Genomic DNA, 26979 nt, shown 5'->3' with positions numbered 1-26979 from the left:
TTTCAAATGAAAGAACAAAGTTCGTAACATTTGTCTCAATCACTCGTTAATTGGTTTGAAATTTTCGCACGACGCAAAAATAATAAATTCGCGATCGCAAAGTTACGTGACGATTCATATCATGTTTCAGCGGCACATTTAATCGTTCCTGTACACCGTTTCGTGCTAAATAAAATTGAGACATTTTCTACAGAAAGTGATTAGATGCTCTTAAGCGCAAGCGGGTGTAATTTAGATACGTAGGTGTTGAGCAAAACGTAATTTTGAAAACTCAACAAGCTCGAGTTTGATTTCATTGTAGTATTCAACATGGCGGCTTATAAAGCGAGCGTCGAATCGTTGAGAAACTGCAGGATAACGCAATTACTCAATGCATTCCACGAATATCCTGTTTACTGAAGATTCACATGCCCATAAAAGACTCATGTTTATTTCATAGAGGAACGTGTGTGTGTCTAAATATTTTTTTAGGCGTAAAAAGCGATGGAATGTTTATCACTATCGCCATTGCAATAGCTGAATTTTGGTACACCAGGTATATATATAAGGAAAAATTCCATTTGAGTTCGCGGAAACTGAGTGAACTGCGCATGTGCAGATCAGAGTTCGACTGCAAGTAGTGACGAAACGGTATCTCGATTAAAGTCTACACCGATCATTTCTCGAATATTGAGATAAGTTTCGATTGTTTACTGTGTAATGAATTTCTCCAGCGAGTGGTTGTTTCGTGGTGGTTTTACGACGTGAAGGATAATAAAATAAGTTTCCTGAAAGAAGGGAGACCAACGAAATGAGGCGTAGTGAAAAATAGCCCGCGGTGTGTTTAGTACGTATTATTTCATAAAATGGGTAAACCGAATGGACCTTGCTGGTGGTGTTTGAAGGCCGTCAAATGGATACCCGTTATCTTTATCCTGACCGTCGTCTTCTGGTCGTATTATGCTTATGTGGTGCAACTCTGTTATTGTAAGTCACTTTTATGTACTTGACAAATTATTTCGAGCCTCTGCCCTCAATTTGTCTCAACGATCCGCCTTTCAATCTGTCTCGTTATTATCTATCGACGTATTTGCATAACCTCGTATACTCTTTACAAATTATTATTTTGTTCTTTCAATGTTTCTGTTTTATTCTTAACTTATAATACAACATAAACGTGTCTGGACAGTAACTACGATCCCATTTTTCAGCAACATATTTCTCTCGATTATTCTTGAACAAAACATTCGTCGACTTGAAAATGTTAATATATTCAATTTGAAGTAGGTCAATAGTTTTTTCAGATTACTTATTTTTTTTTCTAACTCACAACTTGTGCTATAACACCATGACCTTTTTACATAACGTATGTTTTAATTTTATAATAAATGAACTATCAATAACAGAGATATTTTTCTCTGTAAGGAATTTTGAGAGGACTATTTTGTGATTTACATTCATATTTAGGAATCTGCGATTAATTTTTTCACTACTAATTGTAAATTTCTTTACAAATATTTAGACTTCATTTAAAACTTTGTCAGAACACGCTTTGCCTTATTCGTGAATTACAGTACATCGATTGAATGTTTTCATTCTTGCTTGAAAATCAATTGCTTCACCCCATCATTTACTCGAATTCTGTAAAAAGTATCTTTTACAAATCGTTATTGGAAAAGTAGTTCAAAAGCTATAATAAAATAGTGGCACATTTTTCTTTGATTCATATTGACGAGGTTGAAATTTTAATGCAATGAATTATGGAGGTAAGATTTTTCTTGTTCGAATTATGCTAGACTCGTATAGCATAAAGAAAATTACTTTTCATTAACAACACAACCTAACCTCATACACATTGAGTAAATCATATTATGACGTGGCTAGTTATCCAGGGACTTAGATGATCAACGGTGAATTATTTTGTGGCTATTCGAACTATCGCTAATGCGTCATTCATTCAAGCATGCATTTTCTATCATTATCTGTCAAGTTATCCAGGCAAATAATACACGAATAATCGTATGAGTAACACATACTGGGTGAATAAGTCATTGATTGTCTGGATAACAGCAAAAATATTTCACCATTGATTGTCCAGGTACCTGAACGACTAGCCACTGTAATCAAATTAAACTTAAATCAATAATTCATATTTTCAAAAGAGATTGTGTCAATATATATATATGATGAATTTAAATGTTTCTAAATTATGCAATTTTGAATGCGTGGATTACATTCAAGAGACATTATTTATTAGTTTTATTCTCACATTTCAGATGCAATCGAGAGTTATGTTCAGAAAGGTATGTACCGTCCATAATTTTGTTATTTTGGTATATATTTTATCTACTTGACATATTTTCATAACTCTATGATAACTAGTTTTATAGAGATACTCCGGAAAATGAATATTTGCCAGTCCAGAATGAATATCATCAGTTCAACATTCAACTTCCACAAAATATTGAAATATTTCTCAAATGTATTTCGCCAAGTACTTGGTCTACAAATATTTTAGTACTTATTATATTTTCAATATATCATTTAACTTTTCAAATGTGTGGAATTTCATGCCTCCATTTTTTTGTGTGATATGGAAGAAAATTAAACTGTTACGCATATACAGAGTAAATAATAGCAGTAATAAAAATTTGAATCTTTTCGGAGATTGTAAATAAACAGTAGTGATTCATTTGGCAGCCGTTTACATTGGGGTAGTAAGAGCAAAATAAGCTTCTAAACATTTTCTAGTCTGTTCGTTATGTATATTCCTTTTAAATAATTTTCTTGTCGTTTCATATTTACAGCCTTTTACCTATTTTTCTTCCACATCTTGTTTCTACTATTCCTTTGGTCGTACTGGCAAACAGTTTTCACGGATCTTGGACGAGTGCCGGACAAGGTAATGTTAGAGGGTCTTTCTGTTAGTCACTAATCGTAATTTGCAGCATATGCTAGTCAGACAAGTTGTCAACAAACCAAGTATATTCATCACGCGCCTATGGATATGTGTTATAGTTTAGAAAATAATCATTGGCAAGCCTAGTTTACAAAGCGTTCGAACGTTTTCTCAATTCCTAAACATTACTGTAGTTAATTTCTTAATTGTTGTTTTGGATTGGACAAAAAAGCAGGAGGAAGGTTTAATTACGCATTAACGGTACTGTTTATAAGCCAATGGCGAAATATTGCATAAATATTTACTTGGAGGTGCACAGATTGTGTGATTAAATGTGATACTAAATTTAGGTTTAGTTGTCACGGTATAGGAGTTTTTCTGACTCTCTCGGATAAGATGGTTTCAACAGGTCTGGGTATGCCAATATCCAAACCACAGCATACCTAACTGATATTCTGTTATTGTAATACTGCAGTGAATTTATGATTTCCTCAGAAGTTTGTTTACATCGATACTAAATTTATCATAATGCGCTGTGAATTGATCCCCACCAAATGGTTTGAAACATAGAAGTATTAGTTTTCATTTTCTTACAGTCTCATATAAATACTCTTTCATTGAAATGATTAAAATTTAACTCCCATTGGAAAATTATAGTTTCGAATACCTTCTACGGAAATGGAAAAACTCCAGCAACCCATAAGTGAAGAAGCTCAAAGGCAAATTTTAGAGCAATTTGCTCAAGATCTTCCTATTACTAATCGCACGATCAAAGGAGGTGAGCTGCAAAGAATCTACTCTGTTCAATTTATTTGAAAATCATTTTAGAAATACATTGAACTGTAACTAGTCAATGCTATAAATAATCACCTATGTTTCATTTTTTTTTTTTTTTCCTTTTTATTTATAATGTAACTATACCATATATGTATACAAAGAATATGAGTGCCAAATATCAAAAATAACAATGCTGTAATTCTTCTATGTTCAATTTAAATGAGTAAGTTAGTTGATTTCATTTAGAATGTGTATGACTGTATATGTATACTATCTTTTCCTTTTTTTAAGTAATGAAAATATTAAATGACATAATTACAGCGATCCGCTTCTGCGAGATGTGTCAATTAATAAAACCAGACCGGGCCCACCATTGCAGCGTGTGCGGAACGTGTGTCCTAAAAATGGACCATCACTGTCCGTGGGTGAACAACTGCGTGGGCTTCCATAATTACAAGTTTTTCATGTTGTTCCTGGCTTACGCTCTTCTTTACTGCATGTTTATTGCTGGCACTTCTTTGGAGTATTTTGTAAGATTCTGGAAGGTTAGACTCAGTAATTTTCTTTTTTTCATAAACAACTTTATTATGGTATATACCTTTAGTATTTTTCAACACCTTGACATGTTGGTTGAGTAGCCTAGGTTCTTGTTATATTCAGTAACTTGGTGGTGAATAGTTGTGAGTTTTAAATTTTAGCACCAGAGACACTATACCGATCAAATTTTTTTATTCACATGTTCTTTCTTAAATAACCATTATGAGAATCAAAAAAATTGCTTTATAAACACTTCACTATTATAAATATTTAATTAATTTTACAAAGTGCAATCAAGTACATCAAAAATGTGTGTGAATCATTAGTATTAATTTCAGAAGTGGTAAAAGGAGGTACTGCTTCCACGTTGAACCGTGCCTCTGTGAACATTCATTTGTATGATGAGCTATGCATAAAGCAGGATAGAAAAAAATACAACATTAAATAGCAGCTTGATTATACCTTGTTTAGACTATGAACTTCGACGTTTAAAATAATAATTTTGCAGGGTCAGTTGGACGGAGTGGGAAAGTTCCATTTACTCTTCTTGTTCTGTGTTGCGCTGATGTTTGCAGTTAGTCTCACCTCTCTTTTCTTCTATCATTGCTACCTCATTCTGCATAACAGATCAACACTGGGTAAGTAATCAAAGTGATTTAACTGTCTTATTCTGAATAATAATTGAGTCCTTTGATAGAAACTGAGAATTAAAACGGTAAATTAGGAAGCTATTATAATGTAACATCGATTTTCACAATTGAAGAAGTTGGGTGGTCTCAATTTCACACTTTGTGTTTTCAGTTTCTCGTTTGTTTAATTTTTTTATTACTTCTTTTTTCTTAACTCGATGTTACAGAAGCATTCAGACCGCCTATGTTTCGAACTGGAAAAGATAAAGATGGCTTTAGTCTGGGAAGATACAATAATTTCCAGGAGGTATTTGGCGACAATTCGCGGCTCTGGTTCCTTCCTGTTTTCACTAGGTAAGCTACGCCAATCATTACTTTTCCACCGAGATAGAAAACAAGTTTAAAATAAAATTGACTGAATAAAAGTGCGTAAATTTCGATGAAAATGAGAAAATACTTTAATCTGTATCTCACGAATGTCCTTATTGACATTTAATCAGTTTGAAAAGTAACTAGAATTTTTTTTTTGATAATAATCTTTGAGCCAGTTGCGCAATACCAATTTATATACATCTGTAATTTATCTTTTCATCAACTACAAAATACACCACAAAAGCTCAATTCACTTGCTTAGCTGTGAGTACCAAACATTTTTCGTTTATGTACTTTCATTTTTTTACTTTATCTTTACTATTCATTATTATTCCGCTTTACGGGATAGAATGCTGAGTATCAATAAACGTCATAAGTCGAAAAGGTATCAGTTTACAACTCATTCAATGGAGCGTGTAATTCAACAATAGTTTTCAGATTTCATTGATCAGAATAAACATGAAACAAAATCAGAATATTTACAATAGGTTCGCAACATTTTATATTTGGCATATTTTATGTAGTTCGGAAATTTTTGTTGCATTCAAAACACTGCGATATCCAGCAATCTCATCCTATATATGTATATACATGTTTCCAAATAATTTCTTTTTCATTCTTTTCTATATTCACATCATATTCTATATATTGTACATTCGATGATCCGCTTGATGTTTCCCTATTTTTCAAAACCTCGTTTGCTATGTATTTAGTACATGCACATGCACTTATTAAATTTCTGCAGTATTTATACTGTTGACATTATAATGATATAGGTACCAAGCCATAATGAACTTGTAACTCTTGTGGCCGAAAATTTTAATCCACCTTATTTCATTCTAATTTTCTGATTTTATAGCTGTGCAATATCAAGTTGAACTGTCAATTTCAATTACTTGTATTTTTAAGTTACATCACTGATCGCTTGATTTTTTGTATTTTCAATCGGACAGACATAAGTATGCATTTATTTTCAGTAATCCTATAATATTTTTCAGAGTTTTGAGAAAACTGATCTCAATCAGAATAAAATTTCATTTCAGAATAGCTGTGTAAAATGTTCTCAAAAATCTTGTTATTTACTTGGTTCGCACAATTTGTCGAAAAATTGTTTACTCTTGTTATTTTCAACCAACTCGGAGCCCTATCACTAAAAGAATCTACCTCCCAAGCGGCGATGAATGTAATTTCTTCAGAACCTGGTTGAATTTGTTTAGTCAATTTCTGATAAATATATTATATGTGCATTACTTCTTCTCATCATCAGTCTGGTTATTTTATAATGTTCCGCGTTTCAGGATATTAATTAGTATCTAATTTCAGAAGTATGTTTTAACATACCTTTCATCTGGCAATTCATAACAGTTACTCATTGGTATAGCTTATTTACCTAAGTAGATTGATGATAGCCTGCGAAGAAAAGTTTCTGATTGTCTAAGACAGTATTAGTGGTGTTAGAATTTTATAATTATAGGGTATTTATTTAGGGCTTTTTGCTTTCTTGAAGCTAAAGAATTTTCTTCCTCATATCTTTGCCATCTGAAATTAATTATGCTGCCTTGCAACGCTATTGAAATGAAGCTGATTATACTGAAATTGAATATACGAGAAAATTTTACTTCTGATTATTAATTAAACATTTTTTATGGGATGCTTCAGGGCTTATTCAGGGTGTGATTATTATCAAAAGACATACAAAGTTTATATTAGGGTTGAAAAATATTCCATATTTAACATATTCGTGCGTCAATTGGTTTGTACAATTTCATTGGAAATTGTATGCAAAAGTTTTCATTCGTTACTATGACATATTTTGCACTGGGCACTTTGATGTATACGAAGTTGTATTATTTATAGATATATTGTGTGTTGCCTAATGAAAAAGAATGTATCTCTTCCTCAAATTTCAAGAATCTTGAGACAGTATTAAATTCTGCATGTCTGTGGAGCAAAAGATATTCTTGGATTTACTCCTACATGCGTGTATTGGCACCTGGAGTACCATTGTTAAATTATTGAGTTAAAGCAAATCTAGTAGACATAACAACTTAGAATATAGATGTTACAATTAGAATTGTCATATTTACTACAATTGATATATTTGCAATGATTTGACAATGGGAGTCAGTGTGCATAGTAAGTCCAAATTTAACATTACATGTAGTTTAATTTTTTGTCTTGAAAATTATAGCTTGCAAATCGAGTGTGCGGGAATGTGAACCATTTATACCACATGTATTTCTTTTTTAAGATTCTTGTTGTATTAATTGCACACTATTGTATGTTCTAATACTTCAAAGAATGGTCAATTACATCAATGATTCGTTTCTAAAATAAACTTTTACCTCGTGCGTTCAATGGATACAATGATAAGGTAGATTTGAATAATTGATCAAAACTGGGAATTTAGTTATACGTTTGATTGCTAGTAAAAAATATCTGTTACAATATTGTGATAGTTGTGATATGTTTCTATTGTATTCTGTATCAATACGGGTGTAGCTGCAGCTTTGGAATGTAGAAATATTTCTCGTGTCGTCGGTGATACTGTACCGGTTAAATGTTTTTGATTTCGATAATACAGTTTTAGATGTTTCGTTAGTTATAGGAAGGGTAAATTATTCGAATCAATGACTGAACTGTAATCAATCCAAAAGTGACAGAGGGTTCAAAGTGTTATTGAAAGTAATGTATGTATGAAAATAGATAGATGACATTAATAATTCAATTAAAGAAGTAGTATGATGGTGGCTATTGAAAAATTCTTAGAATGATTGAAGAAAAGCATATGAATTGGCCAAGATTGGTGTTTGAATGATAATAGTGAATGATAATTGAACCTGATTGACGTACCTCATCAGCAAATACTGTACATGCATTAGATATTAAATAGAATAGAGGACTTTGATTTTAAAATTGGGGGGTTGGAACGGGTGTGTTCTAGTCTTGGGGATGGAAATGTCTACCCTGTACGGTCGCAGCATCAGGTTGGCTCAAACACTTACAACTCCATGGGCAGTACTCAGAACAGGTCAGCACTACCGAATATTAGTTCACCTGCAACGGATCTCCAGGAACCGTTACTATGTAACTCTGATGGAGAACCCCACCGACTTAATAATGGTTCAGAAATTGTGTGTATTATCGATGAAACGCAAATTCCACCTGAAACTATTTAAAAGTTGAAGTATAAAATAGTGCTACAGATTTTGAATCTCAATATGAAGCCTGTGATTAGGCATTAGCTGCCTAATATCATAAACGATTACACAGCCACACAAAAAAAAGAAATATCTTGACTGACGGACTAGACCACCATACCTTAATGGAAAATTCGGACATGCTGAATCCGAATGCGGTGTAAGAATTACTCCATCTCCCTCAGATTTTGAGTAATGTATGGGGCATTTGCTAACTTGCGCATCGAAAAATCTTGCATGCTGCTGGCAGGCGTACTCAATATCTGGGGGTGATGGAGCAATTCTGGCACCGAATTCGGATTTGAGATTTCCAAAAACATATAGGTATGATGGTCTAGCCTGTCGCACAAGACACTTTTTTTTCTGTGGTTGTGTTACCTAACAGTCTGGTGACTGATATATCAAGTTTAAGTTTTGATCACGAACAAGTGCTAGAATGAAAAAAATTTCCTTGTACTCAATCGTTTTATGAATGATTGCTTTAATCATTATGATATCACTGATTAGTGTGGAATTTGAGTAAATCGTTTTAGCACTCAGATACTCATTCCAATATAGATCCATCAAGTTCCAAAGTAATGACAATATCTTACTGTAGTTAAATGTTGTAGTATACGCATGTCTGTTTTGTTTGGAAATTATTTTTGTGGCAGATTTTTTAACTAGCATCATTTTAATTTGTTCTGTTGATTTTTTTCTGTAATCATTCGTACAGCAGAGTTGAGTAAAATGACATATTTCTTGCTCTTTTTCTCTATGTGGACACGGACCAACACACACACGCACGTCTCAAAGTCTCATATCGTTCTGTTATAAATTCTTTAAGGATTGAAGATATACCGTCTATTAAATTTACTTTCGCGTAATACAAGGCTATTAAAAAATCTGTCAAAGCATGTTAGTCTACATTGCTTGCTTGTTATTGCTGGTTGTCTCATTATTCGCTGCACTGTATTTTGCATCAGTAATTATTTCATTATTTTTATCTTGGCAGTATTATTATAAAGAGAACTAAGTAGAACATCTGAGAAAAAAGGTTTGACGTTAATTCGGTAGCTCTTCAGAAACTCTATTTTGTAACAACATGTTCAGCTGTAATTCAATGATTCTGATAATGTAGAAATCTTTGACAGGTGACAGTTTATATTATTTAATTATGATATTTAATTGACTGACAGAAAATATTTATCTTTATATTTCAAGTGTTGAATCTTACCCTATGGTATACTGGTTTTAACAACCCCAAAAACTCGTCGTTAGCGTAAAACTTAGAAAATTATCGTACGCATTTATTATTTTTTTGTTAAACGATGGAATCAAATATCTATCAATGAGTAAACCACATCCCGCAGCGTCTGCAGAGAATATCTCGTTTTATATAATCTATAAGTGTAAGTTACGGCGGAAATGTCGCAGGGTCTTGTGAATCCCAGAATATTGTTTCTGATTGACAACACAAAATTGTATTATCCTAGTTTTTATAAAGGTATAAAGATTCAATAATATAATTCTTGATGATGGCTGATCATTTTTATAGACTTATCTCAATTCTGACTCAAGTCATTGTCAGTCACCTCTAATAAATTTAATTGGAAGCGTAAGACTCCAATTCGTTACTGGTTTAAGTTATAATTTGTTAATGTATCTCAGCTATGCTGTATGTTCCATTACATGATAATGTTGCAAGGTATTGTGCATCTGGCTCGTAGAGTAATTAACTCATCAAATTTCAATAGCGGATAAAAGTGTATGATTTTCATGTAAAAGACTAATGGAAAACTAAATTATTCGTCCAGTAACAAATATCTTTCAATTCAAAAGAGTACGTGAATCCAATTTCATGGTGAATTCGCAAATACTTGTGATTTTTCAGTAAAAGTCATGCAGTCAATGTTCAATAATGACCACATCGATTCAGTAATAAATTTCTAAGACATTAAAGTATAATGACAATGCTTTGAAAAATATGCTTACTTAACAAACTCTTTGTTTTATAAAAGTATAAAATATGACAGTGGTAAGGAATTTGATGAGATTCTATGTACACGGTATGGAACTTTCATCTGGTATCAATTATTCTAATCTAACCATCAAAACAAAAATGATTTACCTTTCGTTTTTGTTGATATCGTAGCTCCAAAGAGCCTGAAGTCATCGCGTAATATACTTATTTCTTCCTTCCATTGAAAGTTTTCAAAGTGAATTCCAAGACAAAATTCTTTGTAAAGGATATGTTACATCAATAGAAATATTTTACCATTTTCGGACATCTGGAATCTTTCTATATTATTAATTATAAGTCCCTGTAAGAATTGTGAGAAAAAAATTCTAGTGGAGAAACTTCAAGAGTCAACAAGATATTCACGTGTTTCTTCATGTAATCCCTGTCTTGATAATACAGTAATATCATTGTGAGAGCATTAGTTATGCCAGATGATTGATGAAAATGAGGTGATATCAGGCCTCGAAATGTGGGTATGGGTTACAGCTTTGGAGACGGGGTTACCTTCCCTGAGCGGCTATGCGATGAAGATACCCACACTTTACTCGGCGAACCACAACGGTGGGGGGATGAGGCAGAACTCGACTCCCCACCACTATCTGGCTCTCGTTCAGGTATTTTACGGATGGTATAAAATCATGGTATTTAGTTAGACCCATTAGAGTGTTGGTAGGAAATGTTGTGATTCTTTCAAATTAAGGAATCCAGTCGATTGCCGAACCGAAAATTCGATATCACATATAATACATTCCGATCCCTGGAAAGCATGACATCAGTAAACTTGTGTTTTGTTTAGTTGAGAGCTGACACTGGTCAAATTATGAAAAAATGTCTATACTCATGTTGAACCGGCAAATGAAGATATTCAGGTGCAACAGGATATGCATATTTTTACTTTTACTCATCATGCTAATGCTAAGTCATGCTGGTTGTATCCGACATACATTCCTTAGAAGCAAAAAACGAATATGTTACGAAGTACAGTGTAGCCTTGTTGTAATGTTTACCATTTTTATTTCAAGGTATCAATATGGACGTGAGATATTGATTTTGAATAGATCTAGATTCTGTTATAACTTGACATTTCCAAATTTGTAATTTAATCAGATACTTAGGGTAATGTGTGTGGTAATTCCCGACAAAGTACTTGCCTGAAGTTTAAATAAGTATTTTACAAATAGTTTGCTGAAATTTTCGTTGTATAAAAGAAGAGATTCAAGATACGCTTGTGGGTTTGACAATATTACTGTTGGAGAATCAAGCAAAAGATCAAAAGAAATTTATTTTAAAGTGCTGCTTGGTGGTTTCAATCAACTTACCAATTATTTTTTTACCATGACACATTGCCAATTACAAATTAGCATGCACATTAATAGCTCAAGTCTACATAAATTATAAGTTGTACCAGACAAGCGCAATTTATCTCTCTCTATGAAGTATCGCATGGGTTTTTGCCATGAAAAAAAGGAAATTCTTAGTATCAATCACAGACCTTCTTTGCTTCAATCATTCTTCATTATACCTATTGCCATTAATATCCATGTTAATACTTTAAGATGATTTAGTTTTTGTTTTAAACAAAGCAGAAGCATTACTTTGCTTTGTTAATCCATAAACTATATTAAAAAAATGCACATTTTTTTCTTGACACTATAAGTAAATTAGTATATTTTGCTTATAATATGTGCTGTATTTGAGTTTTAGAATGACAATTTTTCTTTTAGTAGATTATTTCTGGTTGTATGCAAGCAGAATGTTCTACTAAAATTTTTATAGTTACTCCTGTAATACACTTTTACGTTCAATTTCTTTTCGCCACTCTGGAATGTGAACTTTATTAAATAAGACATTTATTATATTTTAAGGTCAAATGAAAAGAAAACTGAGCAAGCAGTAGTAAAATGAACAAAGAAAACAAACAGTTGACAAGATACTTTTGAATCAAGCTAAACCTTTATTCTAATGCAATATTCAATAATTGTAAATAAGTATAATAATATAATTGTTTTACGTAATCCTTATCAAGACTCTACCATTATAATTATTGTTTGATAAGATCATGTGATAAAAGAGAACATTCCTAGTTTACTATTTTGTTATAAGTTGATTAAACAAAATTTTTGTTTATTATGTACTTATAGATAGTCCACATAATAGTAATTGGTGTGTGTATAAATTTATGTATATGTTTATAGTGTACACACATACATACATATTGTGTTTATTGCAATAAATTTTGCTTGGACTCTTTTCGGTTAATATAATTTTTTGTATGCGTTAAATGTATGAGCAAAGCCGATTTGACATATTATATAGTTTTTTTCTTAATTTCATTGTCATTACAATATTTATTTTAATTAAGTTAGACTGTTAACCAAAAAGTTAAGCAGTGGTATAGAAATTTTATTAGTTATTTGGATGATTATAGTCTAGCACTTGGTATTTGTTACTCTCAAGAATATTTCATGAAAATGAATGTTTTTATGTTCATATGCGCAATTGTTCATTCAAGTAAGAATTATTACAGAGTTCATGAGTGGATGACTAACAAACTGAATTTGCTTCTAGTCCTTAATATCTCGTATTGGTTTTCATCTAACAAAAAGTAACGGATTTAAACTTGCAATGGTCATTGTACTGTTTTGTTAACATCTGTGCTTGAAATTACTTGTTATAATTAATTGTGATTTCTCTTGATAATTTCAAATAAAAATCCAAAAGCAAATATTGAATTGACTATAGGTACAACTTTGATGAAATGAGTTTGGTAGAAGAAGCTACTATTCTGGCCCTTGGCACTGGGTAAAGTTTTCTTTTTATATCAAGTCTGTACTAATCATTTACATTATTTGAAGTGTGAATAACGATCCGATATTTTGATTTTTTTTTTGTAGATATGGTATTATGGCTCTTGGTAGTTAGGTATGATAATTAAACTTTTTTGCAAGATTGTTTATTTTACTTACACATTGTGAACCATATCTGTGTTACTTATTTCATGTCATCAGTTCGTGCAAAGAATTGAAAATCTTTCAGTACCCATGCAATGGTAATAATATTTATTTTTAAACTGCATGCAAATGTCTAACAGTTAAGACACCTTTCTTACATTTTAATGGTGGTATTACATTTAAAGAGAAATTAAATTTCAGTATTTTTAGATGTATGTACTAAAATCAATTTACGTGTCTCACTCTGATTTTTCAATTCAATGATGAACTCATATTTTATAAATATTTTGTAGCACTGCTGTCGTAGGGAATCCAGGAAATGATGTGATCGAACCACTTGTGGATGCGGAAAAAGCTGTTTGACAATGGCTCATACCTTCCTTCAATAAACCTTTGAAAATAAGCAAGCAGAGCCGAATCAGCGTAAATGTAGCTAATTACCAACAGTTTCAATTTCAACCATATTGAAACATTCACAGAAAAATACACAATAGCTTGGATTGTAAAATATTGCAGTTTGTTGATGAAACATGTGGGGTAATTCACAGAGAGTATCAAACAAATTTCTCACGTGAATTTCATTTACTGTCTATAAAATATGCTATTTTATTATATTGATTGTAATTTTTAGCGGCATTGCTTCTACAGTGGACACTTTTTCGCATGCATTGCAGTCGCTTAATTTCGTTCACTTACTGTCATACAACAAACGTATGAATTACGGAATCGTAGGATGACACTCGATTTGTTGATGCTATATTACTTCAATTTTTGAATGATACACGCCCATAGTAAAATAGTAAAAAACTTGCAGGGCTTTTATAAATCAAAGAATCGAGCTGTAAAAGGCTCTATGGAACTTTATAAGCATTTTTTCAAAGTAACTAATATTTTTTCGCAAACTTAGTATCCTCTAAAGGCATTTCTCGGTAGATAAAATTTTTTTTTGCAGTCTTAACTTATTTGTCTGGAATCTTTTCTGGTTATAGTCAGTGTTAATTAGCAATAAGGATATCATGTTCTGCGTAACAAAATATTACTGTTTTCATTTAAGAAAAGCAATATGTAATTTCCGTATTTTCTAAATATGCCGCATAATATTCAGCGTGTTAATTCATTAAGAAGAAACAAAGTGCTTCTTTCCCGCATTCATATCGACTTATAATTTTATTTTATATTTTCTCAACATTATGCGTTTGAAGTGTTATTAAGTAAATTTTTATAAACAAGAAATTATATATTCCTTGGACATCAACTGATAATTTCTAGCTGTACATTAACGCTTTCATATGATGCTTTAATGCGTACATACCTACTTTTGATTAGAAATAATTTTAAACTAGTATTATTTGTAATTTATACATTATACTAAGCTACCTACAGTATCCAAAATGTAATGGATGAGATTTACAAAATGGTAGCTGAGAGAGATTAAAAAAATATTACACGCACACGATCTGTAATTCGAAACAATCTAAAAATTTTATCCTGGCTCCACACTAACCTCGATTAATTGAAGTTCTTAACAAAAGTCGCAGGACTAGTCACGCGTAGTATCAAAGAGTAAATTAGTTGCGGTTTATCTGATATTGTTAAAGTTGAAAATTCATGATTACTGAAATGCTCTTAAAAGCCTCATGCAGATCACACGGCTTTTGAATTTTAAAGCAAGATTAACTTAGTGTTCAGGTATCTGATATGCTATATACCATTATTTATTGTAGGTGTTAGGGTTTGATTACATATCAGTAAGGTTTAAATCTTCGTTCAGAAATGATGTTGACATTCATTTGTGACTATGCGTACTTACCTACACCGCACCATCAATATATACACAGCTAGATTTACACCTTTGATTGAGATCAACATTTGCTTCTTTAATCATTCTCAGAGCTGCTTACCTCGTTTTAAATTTTCTAATTTACATATCTGAGCATTTTTTTTTATCGACATAATTATATTCAGAGAACATGATAATGATTATTGTTTAGTAGTGCCATTAATGATGTAATGAAATGGAAAATTTGCCATAACACTTGGTGCACGGTTTTTAGAAATTTTTTATTGTATTTACGAAATGTGTATGTAACATACGACTCAAACGAAGGTTTTCTGTACAAAGTGCGCCCATCACTGTACTTTGGATGCAATATTTTGAAATACAGTAATTAGATATTATCTCAAGCCATGCATCTAGTCCAGTCATAATTAAAGCTGGTTGAATAAATGATACTGACAGAAAATTGATTTAATCCGACAGTACTCTGAAACATTATCATTTACTTCGCAGTGAAATCAAGTTTTCATCATTTTTCTTTGATTCATATAACACTACACGTACAGTTATACTAACAACATTGGGTAGTTGGAAATTTATATAAAATTTTTTCACGCTGTGTAAATTAGTTGCTGTATTTGAAGTATATTTTAAGCTTTTGATACATGAAGTAATACAGATGGAAAGACTTATTCATTTTGTTACTTATCGTTTGAAACTAATATCTGATACTTCTTAAATTGTTCAACCGTAATATTGTATGCTATTTTGTAACACATTTTTTCTTCATCTACAGCTGAGCAAATTATCATCGCTATTTTCATCAATGAAGTCATTTTGAAAATCTAAATTCTCATAAGAAATCAAGACTTGAAAAATCAGTTAAGAAGATTATGCTGATTTGCTCTTATAACTAACAATTAAGTGCACATCAATCGAGAGCCAATCAAATTATACATTAAATTCATCAAGTAAATTTACCCAACTGTAATTTTATGCATAGGGATTATAAAATCTTTTTAACACTATATGTACTTAGATATTTTGACTGGTGGCGGTAACAATTGTCCCTTATGTGTAAAGTAAGGTGTTGTTACTGATAGACAATACTTAGATTAAGCAAATTAGTGGTCAAGTTGTCTCTTTAAATCTCTTCATTTTTATAAATATTAGGAAGTATTTCCTACAACTATGCAGTAAACCTCTTACACCATCTTAAACATCTGGCGACTTAGTATAATCAAGATTTTTTGTCAAATGTTGCCCGTTTCTACAAATTTTTTTACACAAGCAATGCGATTGATAGTTTCAAGAATCCAATAGTGCAGCTTGCAAGTTAAAGTTACTTTGCAGCATTTTACCAAAAATTAACAAACTTTAATGTAAACGCCCACTAGTTATACCATTCTTTCATGGAAAATCTTATCGTGATTAGGAATAACAATATTTTGTAAAGTGTTCGAGTCAATTCGAACCGTGAGGAGTAGTTTACGTGGTGATAAATTTGCGAAATATTACGTGTAAGTATGCTTGATGCAACAAATACGCAGGTACAAAATAAAAAAAAATTAGCGCATGATCAAGTGATTAGCACGATCAATTGAAATTTATAAAAAATGTTGAATAACAGGGACGGTCGGAATTGTTCAGATTATATTGGAAAATATTAGTGAGTTCTTTAGAAGAATCAGAACTCTTGAGGCATTAGCATATAGTACTGATATATGCTATCCAGTTTTAAACTTAAATTTCTCATGTAAAACTGATTTCAATTTCACCGCTATGTCAAATATAAGTATACAGTGATTTACACACATTGTGCGTAACAAGTATAAACCTTGATCACAATTTTTATTAGCTCCAGCTTGTGTAGGTCAATCTTGTACAGGTGAGCTATAAGTGTTGTACAATTTTTGTACGAACTTATTATAAATTAGATCTAAATGGTAAAAAGAAACCGTTTCCGTTCTTTGTATATTATTTATTTCTCGCTAGTAACTGAATTTTCAAATATACTGTATGAGAAACATCATTTTTACACAATTTACATGCTGCATACGGTATAATTTTTTCCAAACTGATCGCAACACTTTTAATGCAACTGCAATAGATTTTTTGTATAATTTTGTGTATTGTAAATAATATAAATTGTGTCTATATTGTTATAGTTGATAAAAAATTATAATAAAAATATTGTACGGTAATAAATATGCACATTTCTTTTTGTATTAATTGTCTTTAATTTACTCTGTACTTGATTGTTTCAATTTTACAACAGTTTATTACAGACCATTACTGGTATATATGTATGTACGTACATACATGTATAGATATATATCCATGTCTATAAATATAGAATTTAGTCATTACATTTTGGATAGCCACTTTAACAAGTGTATCTAAAGGTTTTTGCAAAAGCTCGTAAATGACGTACTCTACAGACATATTTCGAGTTGTTTCACTGATTTGCATGAAAAAAAGGTCCTCTTAACATTGATAGGCCATCATTACCCCCAGATAAAAGTAAAATTATCAGTAGTATAAACAACACGTAAAATATCTTTTGTGTGCATTCACAGATAAAATTTTCAAATAATTCAATAACATATTATCAATATTCAGATTTTGGCTGTTATAATTTATAAAGTATAACCAAAATTTTTAATCCATTTCAACCCTTCCGCAGATCCAGCTTTTGGTCTGTATTCCAATCCGATATAGTCGTTGTATCCTTCTTTTTCCAAGAGAGAAAACACATATCTGTAATTCAATTCACCAGCTGTATCTGGTTCGTGTCTGTCCGGCACTTGTGCTACTTGCACATGACCTGAAAGTATTGTATCAGAAAGTTTGGTTAATAAATATGTAGACAATTGCAATGAGAATAATTATACAATGAAATGGATGATACTCACCAAGGTATGGGAGATATTCCTTGATAGTTCGAGTTATATTTCCACGTGCATGTTGCAGGTGGAACAAGTCCAACATCAATCTTAAATGTGGACTGTTTATTTTCTTTACTATTTCCAGACCTGTATTAGTAATGAAATACGGAATTAAAATATAATCAGGTGCTGAATTATCCCTGTTTCATTAATAACATTTTGACTAATTTGGGATGTTAATCTGACGAAATATTTTGGAACGGTAAAAAAGAAAAGATTCACACTGACAATGACTAAGTGTATAAACTATGATGAAAATTGGCTTCATTTATGACAATTTCCTGTTATACCTTTTTCAAAACTATTCATATAGTAGTTGGGCATTGTTATGCTATTTATTGGTTCAATAAGAGCAACAATATCCTCTGCCTGAAACTTTTCGACAGCAAATCTCATGTTACTCTCATAAGTTGTATCGTTGATTTCATTAGGCGATTCCACTTTACCAGACATCACATGGATCCTAAAAAAATTTTAATAAAGTATCACAAATTTGTTTTGAGAGCAAGCTTAATTTGATATTCAAAGGTATGGATGATATTATCAATGCATCTCTGCAATGAAATTCTAGGTACTTGTAAAAAAAATGAGCTCACTTTTTACAGTTTAGAGCATTGGCATACTCTATAGTAAGAGCAACACTTTTTTTAAACTCATCTTCTTTCCCAGGTATAGCAGCAAAGCCCATTTCTCCTTTTGTCACATCACCTGACGCAAAAGGGTAATTTATTATGTTAATTGTAAGTGAAAGTTTTTGCATCTTGAGGATTTCAATGAAAGAAGCACTCAAGACTTATTGTTAGACATAAAAAATGCTTGTAGTTGAAATTTATACATACCAGTGAATATGTTGATTAGAACCTGCTTGACATCTGCTTTACTTCGAGCATCTGCGACTTCCTGGGCAGTAAATCCAAGTGGAAATCCAGTTTCCACAGCCTTAAATCCTGCCTGTTTAGCTAGCTGGTATCTTTCTGTGATTTTCGGACTTTCCCCAAACATGAAAGACAGGTTGCTGGCAAACTTCATGGTTACTGTTGGTCCTCTACTCTGTAGATCAAAGTCACAAAGTGGCTAATATTATTGTGTGAGCGCAAAAATGGTTTAATCAATATTACGTAATTCTCTTATCTAAACATATCGTGGTTAATAAGATATGACATACACATTTATTGCTTATTAGAGATTAAGAAATCACTGTTTTTCTTTATAATTACGTTACAGTATTTTTTTTATGCGCTACTCGCTTTCAGGAGGACATTGCAAAAATACTATTGAATGTTCAATACATTATAGCACTTGCAGTATTTAGTGAATCAGTCAAAATAGCAATAAGATAATGTTTTAGGGATCAGATTCATTTATTGAGAAGAAAAGATTGTTTAGATATGATCCAGTATAAAATAAGCTCTGAACTGAATGTCTCAGGATTTCCCAAAGCGTAAATAGTAATGCAATAAAAATAATCTAGAATTGTTAAGGAAAATTTACATGAGGTCTACGTTTTATAAATTTGGATTTAAATGACGCCAAATTTGCTTGGTCAGCTAATTTTGGACATATTGGGTAGTTTGATGTATAGTTGACTGTTCTGTTTGATGTCGAAACATTCTTACTGCAATTTGTAATCAACTAAAACATCATATATACGTTAAAAGCACGCGAGTCTTTTAAATTTTCGGTTAATGATTGATAATAAGAGAACTTTTCACGACGTTGTATTATTTGTGATATTCGGTGGCTCTGATAAGTTATCTATCAACAACGACGAAGCCTTACCCATTTTCTAGTCGAATAATCATCGTCATCGGCAAACTCTAGCCCTAACTTATTTTCCTCCCTTATGCGTTTGACCGTTCTTTCGGAGATCTTGGTATAATTAGCAGCCCTTTTAGTGGCTTGACGCAATGGAAATAGCAAAGATTTTTGTCTAGCTTCTTGATCACAAAATTCTATTATTGATTTAATTACTTCGCGTTCTTTACTCCGTATTATTGTACCTTTTCTTCTACAATTTTTTTTCACTGCCTTCTTACTAAATTCTCCTAAGCTCATATTTGTATTCGATTTTAGATTAGGTTAGGTTAGTTTACACTGTTTGGCAACAGCTGATTCCCAACCCACTGTAGCAAAGCATCTGTCATTAAGGCAAAGAGCCGCATAGCAGCTAGGTTAGGTTAGGTTAGGTTATAATACAGCGCGCAAAACAATATCGAATGTTCAATACCATTTCAATGTGTTTTAAGATTGGATTACTGCTCACAGACGAAATTATTTGTCAATTACAGCAAAGTAATAACGACACGACTATCCAGGTCACGGATCTGTTACAGTAGAAAGGAAAATATCTTTGTTATCACTTCTGTAATTGATGAACTGAGAGTATATTGGATGCTCTCGTCGTATCGTACGTAATTTCCGTATTATCTTTCCAAGTCGCGTTTCACGTAGATAGATAACAGATCTTACAATATGGTTTAATAGGATTTTCAAGGATTTATTCCCCTTCTTTCGACTGACCCGGTTACCGAATTTCAAGGTCAAGCAAAATACGGTCGTACAATTTTTAATAACTTTTTTTCGTTTAACGAATAAATATCTCAACTAAAAAATTTTAAGAGATTCATGTAGCATATTCACGTAGAGAAAAATATTTTTGATTTCTCAATCTTTCTTTTATCCAAGTCTGTCCTCTTCGCGCTACAACGTGATCGACGACGCGACAAAAATTCGTACTTTTGTCAATTTTTATCTACGAAATGGCTCACGCTAAGAATTCCAAAAAAATTTACCAGGTATTCTTTTTTTATTGCTGATTGGGATAATGTTCTATACGCGAATTGCAAAAATTCGCACGCATTACGCATATATCGGAAATCGGGGATTTGGTTATTATATTTTTTTTATACAAATAAAATATTACTATGATTTGTTAAAGGATATAAATGTTGTAATATTTCTTTTTTTTGGTTGGAAGTGGGTATACATATATTGAATTTCAGTCTGGTTTAAATCTCTTATTTATTTGAGTTATTGTTAATAAGAACTGAAGAGGATAACAAAAGTACAAAAGGGGCCTGCAACATTTACAATCAAACAAGGAAATGGTGGTTACATGTTGCACGCGGTTTCACATGAGAATTGCTAGTTTGCAGTTTATTGTAGTTTACGTACCTTTCTTAGGAGTATTTATACTTGTATCGAAGCTTAACAATTTAACATACATTTAGGAATAATTTTACTGACGGATTTAGCAAGTACATGCAGGATTATATTGGATACACTTTCTTTGAAAATTTCACCATACTTGCTAGCTGACTGATTTCTGTTTCTTTTTACCGGAAGACGCAGCAGGAGCAGCTAGCGCCCTCAAGCCGCGTTTTCATTTTTCATTCAACTTAAGCTTGGTACTTATGTGCGACACTTAAAGTAATTAGGTATCTTAACACTCCTCCTTAATTACTTTACTTCGTAATAGTTTGAAACTTACATAGGGTAAAGGTTTTGTTAAAATATCGGCTATTTGTTCGTTACTCTTTACATGTTTTAAGGTAATAGTAGATTCTAAATGTTCTTGAATGAACTTACGTGAGATGTCTATGTGTTTCTTTCCTTTTGTAATTCTCCCTTCATGGGTGTTTTGCAACATACAGATAGCTGATCTGTTATCAACGTATAAAGTTGTGGGTTCATTTAGATTTGTAATGCCTAGCTCGCTACCTAAACGTCGTATCCAGCAAATGTCATCAATAGATGATACTGCTGCTCGATATTCAGCCTCGGCTGTAGAATTTGCTACATGGCGTTGCTTCTGTGTGTGCCATACAATAGGGCCTCCTCTCAAAATAAGCACACCACTTGTTGACTTTCCAGTCACTGGATCTCCTCCATAATCTGAGTCAGTATAGGCTATTACGTTATCATCTCCGTTAAAGAAGATTCCAAAATTCGTTGTGCCATTTAAATATTGAAACACACGTTTTACCATTCTCCAATGACTCGTCATCGGTTTACTCATCTGTCTACTAAGATAGTTCACTGCAAAGCTAATATCTGGACGGCTAATTGTAGCTAAATAAAGTAAGCTACCTATGGCTTCACGATATGGATTTAGTTTATCAAGTGGTTGATCGTTTACAAATTTTCCTTCGTCAGTTATCATACCACGTTCCATCGGTGTGGATACAGGACTAGAGTTTTCAAGGTTGAATCTTTTGATAATTTTCTCAGTGTACTGGACTTGGTTTACGAAAATGCCATTTGAATTTACTTCAATATTCATCCCTAAATATGACAGACGATTGCTTGTAGCAGTATTAAATGTGATCTCAAACTTTTGATTCACTTTTCTCAATATTTGTACTAGTTTAGATTCATCTTTTCCAGCAATTATTCCGTCATCAACAAATAAGATCATAATGACGGTTCTGTCTTTATTATAATATACACACGGATCATCTTCAGTATTTTCTAATCCAAATGTTTTTAAGTACGATGAGATTTTCTCATTCCAATTTTTAGGTGATTGCTTCAGACCATACAGACTCTTAATGAGCTTACAAACGCGTCCTGAATCATCATCAAATCCTTCAGGTTGATACATATATATATTTTCTTCTAATTCACCGTGTAAGAAGGCTGTTCTAACATCGAATGTCATTAGCTTCATTTTGTTTGACGCGGCAAGACTTAGCAACAATCGAATAGATGCATGACGAGCAACAGGACTAAACGTTTCAAAATAATCTATACCCTTTTCCTGTTCAAATCCTCGCGCTACTAATCTAGCTTTCTCTGTACCATCGGATTTTTGACGTAAAACCCAACGGCAGGATAATGGTTTAGCATCTTTCGGTAGTTCTACTAATTTCCAAGTATTCATTTTGACTAGAGACTCGAATTCATTTTGCATTGCTTTGTACCAATTTTTATCTTTCAGTGCTTCAGATACGGATATATCTTCTACTTCACCTATCATTGCACAATTGTTTGCGCTATTTATCCAGCCTGTCTCATACTCGGCAAATTTTCTGGGCATTCTTAACTCGTTACGATTTCTTAACTTTACACCCTCATTTTGATTTTCAGCTTCAACTATTTCGGAGTTTTGGCTTTCATCTGAAGTGTCATTGTCAGGTGTATCATATTCCGAATCTACTGACTCAATTTCAATATTTTCATTTTCGTTTTCATTTAGAGGCATCTGCATTTCGGTTAGACTTTGATTTGACTTAAATTTTTCATCAAAAATTACATTTTCAGAGCTTATCACATCATTTTTATCTTTGACATAGATTCTGTAACTCGGTGAATCTAAGTCGTAACCTACAAATATACCTTTTATCGACTTTTTACCGATTTTTGTTTGTTTATGCTTTGGTAACAAAACGTAACAGTCACATCCAAAGATTCTTAGCTTACTTATGTCTATTGTGCGTCCAAACCACAGTTCGGCTGGTGTTTTATTCTTTTGTGAGCTTGTACCAGTCTGATTAATTGTAAATACTGCGTAATTTATTGCTTCGGCCCACAAATTTTCATCTAAACCTTTCGATTGTATCGCAGTTCTAGCTGCCTCTACGATTGTACGCATTTCACGTTCGATTCGACCATTTTGTTCTGGCGTATATGTATTAGTCTTGCTATGAAGAACTCCTAGATTGTCTAATAGTTTCTTAGTATCACAATTTTTAATCTCCGTGCCATTGTCTGACCTGAGAGTCTTAACTTTTCTGTCAAATTGGTTTTGCACCATTTTTAGGAATATGTCTAATTTTGTAACTGCCTCGTCTTTGGTTTTGAGAAAATAAACTGTTCAGTAATGTGTAAAGTCATCTTTTAGAAGAAGAAAATATTTCGCTCCTCCTAAAGATCTAGTTTCTATCTCACCTAAGTCTACGTGTATCAGATCCAGCGGTCGTGAGGCTACTTTACTATTTTTCGGATGAGACACCCTGTGTTGCTTCCCGTAAGCACATCCTTCGCAAACATACTCTTCCCAGTCGTTGATATATTTAATACCCTTTTTATCTAATACGTTTTTAATATACTTAATGTTTTGGTGCGCCATTCGTTCGTGCCACTGCTTTATAGAAATACTGACTAGACAACTGTCTGAACGAACTGACTCACTCTTTGTACTTTCTGACCTATCCATACGAAACATCATTTTGAATAAATTTCCTTCCCTATTTGCTATGGCGACAATCTCATTTTCATTTTTAGTCATGAAATAGGAGTTTTTTGCATCTGCAGTTTGAATGTAACCCTTATCTAATATTTTAGTAACAGACAATAAATTGAAAGGCATCTTTGGTGTGTGTAGTACATCCTTTAGCTCAATTTTACACCAACGCTCACCGTCGAATGCTTCTAACTTAACATTCCCTATGCCTATCCCTTCAATTTGGGTTGCGTCACCGATCACGACCATTACAGGCTTTTCGAGTTTTACATAATCACTCATCCATTCCATATGAGACGTCATGTGCTGTGTCGCAGCACAGTCTTGGTACCATAAATCACTACAATTTGGTAAAGAATTTATGTGATTTACATTTGCAGCTGATAGGCTTATTGTTATAAATGCTCGTCTATCACTTTTACCTTTTGTGGACTCTTCTTTATCAGACTTTTCATTCTTTTCTTTGTTGTTCCAACAATCCTTTGCAAAATGACCCTTTTTCTTACAAATATTACAGCCATAGTTTTTCTTACAATAGTCTAAATACTTTTCACATGGCCTACCTCGACAATCTTTCTTTAAATGACCTGCCTTTCCACACTTGAAACATTCAATTTTCTGACTCGGCGGTTTATAATCTTTTCCTGACTGTTTTGATATAAGAGCGTTTCGAGAATTATGGCTTTCGCCTTTACTTTCATTTAGTCTGTCTTCTTCTAGACGCAAAAATTCAAAAAGTTTGTTTAGATTTTTGTCTGTACTACTCATGCAATCCCAAGAGGTTCTGAAATGATATAATCTAGGTGGCAACATATTCAGAATTCGCGATATAATCCACCCTTCCTTAATTTCTTCGCCTCCGGCTTTTAATCTGTCTGCATATTGCTGAATTTTCATGCAATTTTCAATTACGGATTTGCTCTCATTATATTTATAACTAAAGAATAGCCTTTGTAAGTTTTCAATAGTAATATCTGACTTTTTCTCATATAGAGTTTCTAACTTTTCGAGCATCAGCCTCGCAGTCGTACAGTTACAGATTTTCTTTGCTATATCGCTACTTACATTTAAACCTATAAGTGTTTGAGCTTCAATGTCTTTCTTCATCCAGGCCTTGACGCTTGCTTCAGTATCTGGTCCCTGCGGTTTAACCTCAGCACCCGTTGCGACTTGAAAAAGATCCTTAGTCTTTAAGGTTAGGTTCAGCTTGAACCTCCATGACTCGTAGTTGACTTCTCCCTGACTGTCCTCTGCGAGATTTTCCAGTTGAGATCTGACTGTATCCATGACTCGATTGTTTTCCAGACGTTTGTTATCCTCTTTTATTTCAGTTCATATGTATACCCTTGGTTATGTCTGGGCCCATAACCTGTTGTAATATTTCTTTTTTTTGGTTGGAAGTGGGTATACATATATTGAATTTCAGTCTGGTTTAAATCTCTTATTTATTTGAGTTATTGTTAATAAGAACTGAAGAGGATAACAAAAGTACAAAAGGGGCCTGCAACATTTACAATCAAACAAGGAAATGGTGGTTACATGTTGCACGCGGTTTCACATGAGAATTGCTAGTTTGCAGTTTATTGTAGTTTACGTACCTTTCTTAGGAGTATTTATACTTGTATCGAAGCTTAACAATTTAACATACATTTAGGAATAATTTTACTGACGGATTTAGCAAGTACATGCAGGATTATATTGGATACACTTTCTTTGAAAATTTCACCATACTTGCTAGCTGACTGATTTCTGTTTCTTTTTACCGGAAGACGCAGCAGGAGCAGCTAGCGCCCTCAAGCCGCGTTTTCATTTTTCATTCAACTTAAGCTTGGTACTTATGTGCGACACTTAAAGTAATTAGGTATCTTAACAATAAATCAGAGAAAGGATGCATTGAAACTACGAACAAAAATTATCTCGCCCAACGTGGGGCTCGAACCCACGACCCTGAGATTAAGAGTCTCATGCTCTACCGACTGAGCTAGCCGGGCACTTGAAAACAGATTCATACAACACAATGTTGTATCGAACAATTGTAGTGTGTTTCAAAAATAGTGCGCGCCCTTAATTCCGCCTGGGAATATTTTTAAACCATCGGTATCTGTGAACTAAAAGTAAACTAGTTCCACGGATCGTCTTGTGAAACGTTAAAATTCATTTTTGTGTAGTATTACAATATTACATAATAAACGAAACATCATTCTACAAAACACCGAATGCAAGGAGTGCAAAAATCAGGAAGTATGTACGACTCTTCAAACCTTCAAGGTACTTTTTTATTCATTTCATTTGGTTCTTTAAGTTGTAAGTATTCTTCTATAAAATACGTATGACAAATTCGAAATAAATGAGTATCTACTTTTTCTTCCAGGAAAAGTTTCTTTATTTTTTTGGCACAAATAACCATTACATGTTTTACCTACACGTTTCCGCCTTAGATTTGTAGGCCCAATCTCAGCAAAGTAATATATGCACTACTTACTACACTGTTAAATGGCGATATTGATATTATTTTAATATTCAAGTTTCGGGCTATAAATGTTAACAAAATTTCATTTCAACATTGATCATACAATGACTTACAGGCTTTCAAAGAGCAATGGACCTACAAGGATCACCGCGTGTACTTCACGCAGGTCACGGAAGAACAAACAGTAACAATTCTTCGACCGTACTTTCTTCAATTACCTCGCTCAATGATCCAATAACAATGCTCGAAATTTC

At 32.7% G+C, this 26979-nt stretch overlaps 2 protein-coding genes and 1 non-coding gene across 12 annotated transcripts; 1 reads left to right on the top strand and 2 right to left on the bottom strand.

Annotated features, from left to right (window-relative positions):
• The first annotated feature begins 602 nt into the window (after positions 1-602).
• LOC124408728 (palmitoyltransferase ZDHHC15B-like) lies at positions 603-14500 on the top strand. 7 transcript variants are annotated; one of them, XM_046885868.1, is made up of 11 exons: positions 603-966; positions 2256-2282; positions 2787-2881; positions 3536-3656; positions 3977-4200; positions 4701-4830; positions 5049-5175; positions 8138-8224; positions 10882-11009; positions 13290-13317; positions 13640-14500. In XM_046885868.1, the coding sequence occupies exons 1-11, from the start codon at positions 846-848 to the stop codon at positions 13707-13709; spliced, it is 1158 nt and encodes a 385-aa protein (XP_046741824.1). In that variant the 5' UTR covers positions 603-845; the 3' UTR covers positions 13710-14500. The 7 variants fall into 7 exon arrangements, with proteins under 7 accessions (XP_046741824.1, XP_046741826.1, XP_046741825.1 ...); XM_046885873.1 differs by lacking the exon at positions 10882-11009 and adding an exon at positions 13138-13197 and having other exon boundaries at positions 604-966; XM_046885870.1 differs by lacking the exon at positions 13290-13317.
• Positions 14501-16587: 2087 nt separating this feature from the next.
• On the bottom strand, positions 16588-20559 carry LOC124409212 (putative hydroxypyruvate isomerase). Of its 4 annotated transcripts, none has more exons than XM_046886698.1 (6): positions 20541-20559; positions 18911-19121; positions 18668-18779; positions 18362-18534; positions 18039-18158; positions 16588-17950 (listed from the first exon to the last, which is right to left on the bottom strand). In XM_046886698.1, exons 2-6 carry the CDS (start codon positions 19098-19100, stop codon positions 17763-17765), a joined length of 783 nt encoding a protein of 260 aa, XP_046742654.1. In that variant the 5' UTR covers positions 19101-19121; positions 20541-20559; the 3' UTR covers positions 16588-17762. The 4 variants fall into 4 exon arrangements, with proteins under 4 accessions (XP_046742654.1, XP_046742652.1, XP_046742653.1 ...); XM_046886696.1 differs by lacking the exon at positions 20541-20559 and adding an exon at positions 20299-20429; XM_046886697.1 differs by lacking the exon at positions 20541-20559 and adding an exon at positions 20072-20194.
• A 5614-nt stretch (positions 20560-26173) lies between these two features.
• Positions 26174-26246, bottom strand: Trnak-cuu. Its single transcript has one exon. It is a non-coding gene; the product is annotated as a tRNA-Lys (tRNA).
• Between the last annotated feature and the right edge of the window lie 733 nt (positions 26247-26979).

The sequence above is a fragment of the Diprion similis genome, chromosome 8 (genome assembly GCF_021155765.1).
Source record: "Diprion similis isolate iyDipSimi1 chromosome 8, iyDipSimi1.1, whole genome shotgun sequence".
In the NCBI taxonomy this organism is placed as follows: Eukaryota; Metazoa; Arthropoda; class Insecta; order Hymenoptera; family Diprionidae; genus Diprion; species Diprion similis.
This window is presented reverse-complemented; position numbering and strand designations above follow the sequence as displayed.

Coding starts and splice junctions, on each gene's coding strand:
- LOC124408728 (XM_046885868.1), top strand. CDS start 846: ATGGGTAAACCGAATGGACCTTGCTGGTGGTGTTTGAAGGCCGTCAAA. Junction 2,882..3,535: donor TTGGACGAGTGCCGGACAAG/GTAATGTTAGAG, acceptor GGAAAATTATAG/TTTCGAATACCTTCTACGGA. Junction 4,201..4,700: donor ATTTTGTAAGATTCTGGAAG/GTTAGACTCAGT, acceptor ATAATTTTGCAG/GGTCAGTTGGACGGAGTGGG.
- LOC124409212 (XM_046886695.1), bottom strand. CDS start 20,126: ATGAGCTTAGGAGAATTTAGTAAGAAGGCAGTGAAAAAAAATTGTAGA. Junction 19,122..19,850: donor ATTATTCGACTAGAAAATGG/GTAAGGCTTCGT, acceptor TTTGATCTACAG/AGTAGAGGACCAACAGTAAC. Junction 18,780..18,910: donor TCTAATCAACATATTCACTG/GTATGTATAAAT, acceptor CTTTTGCGTCAG/GTGATGTGACAAAAGGAGAA.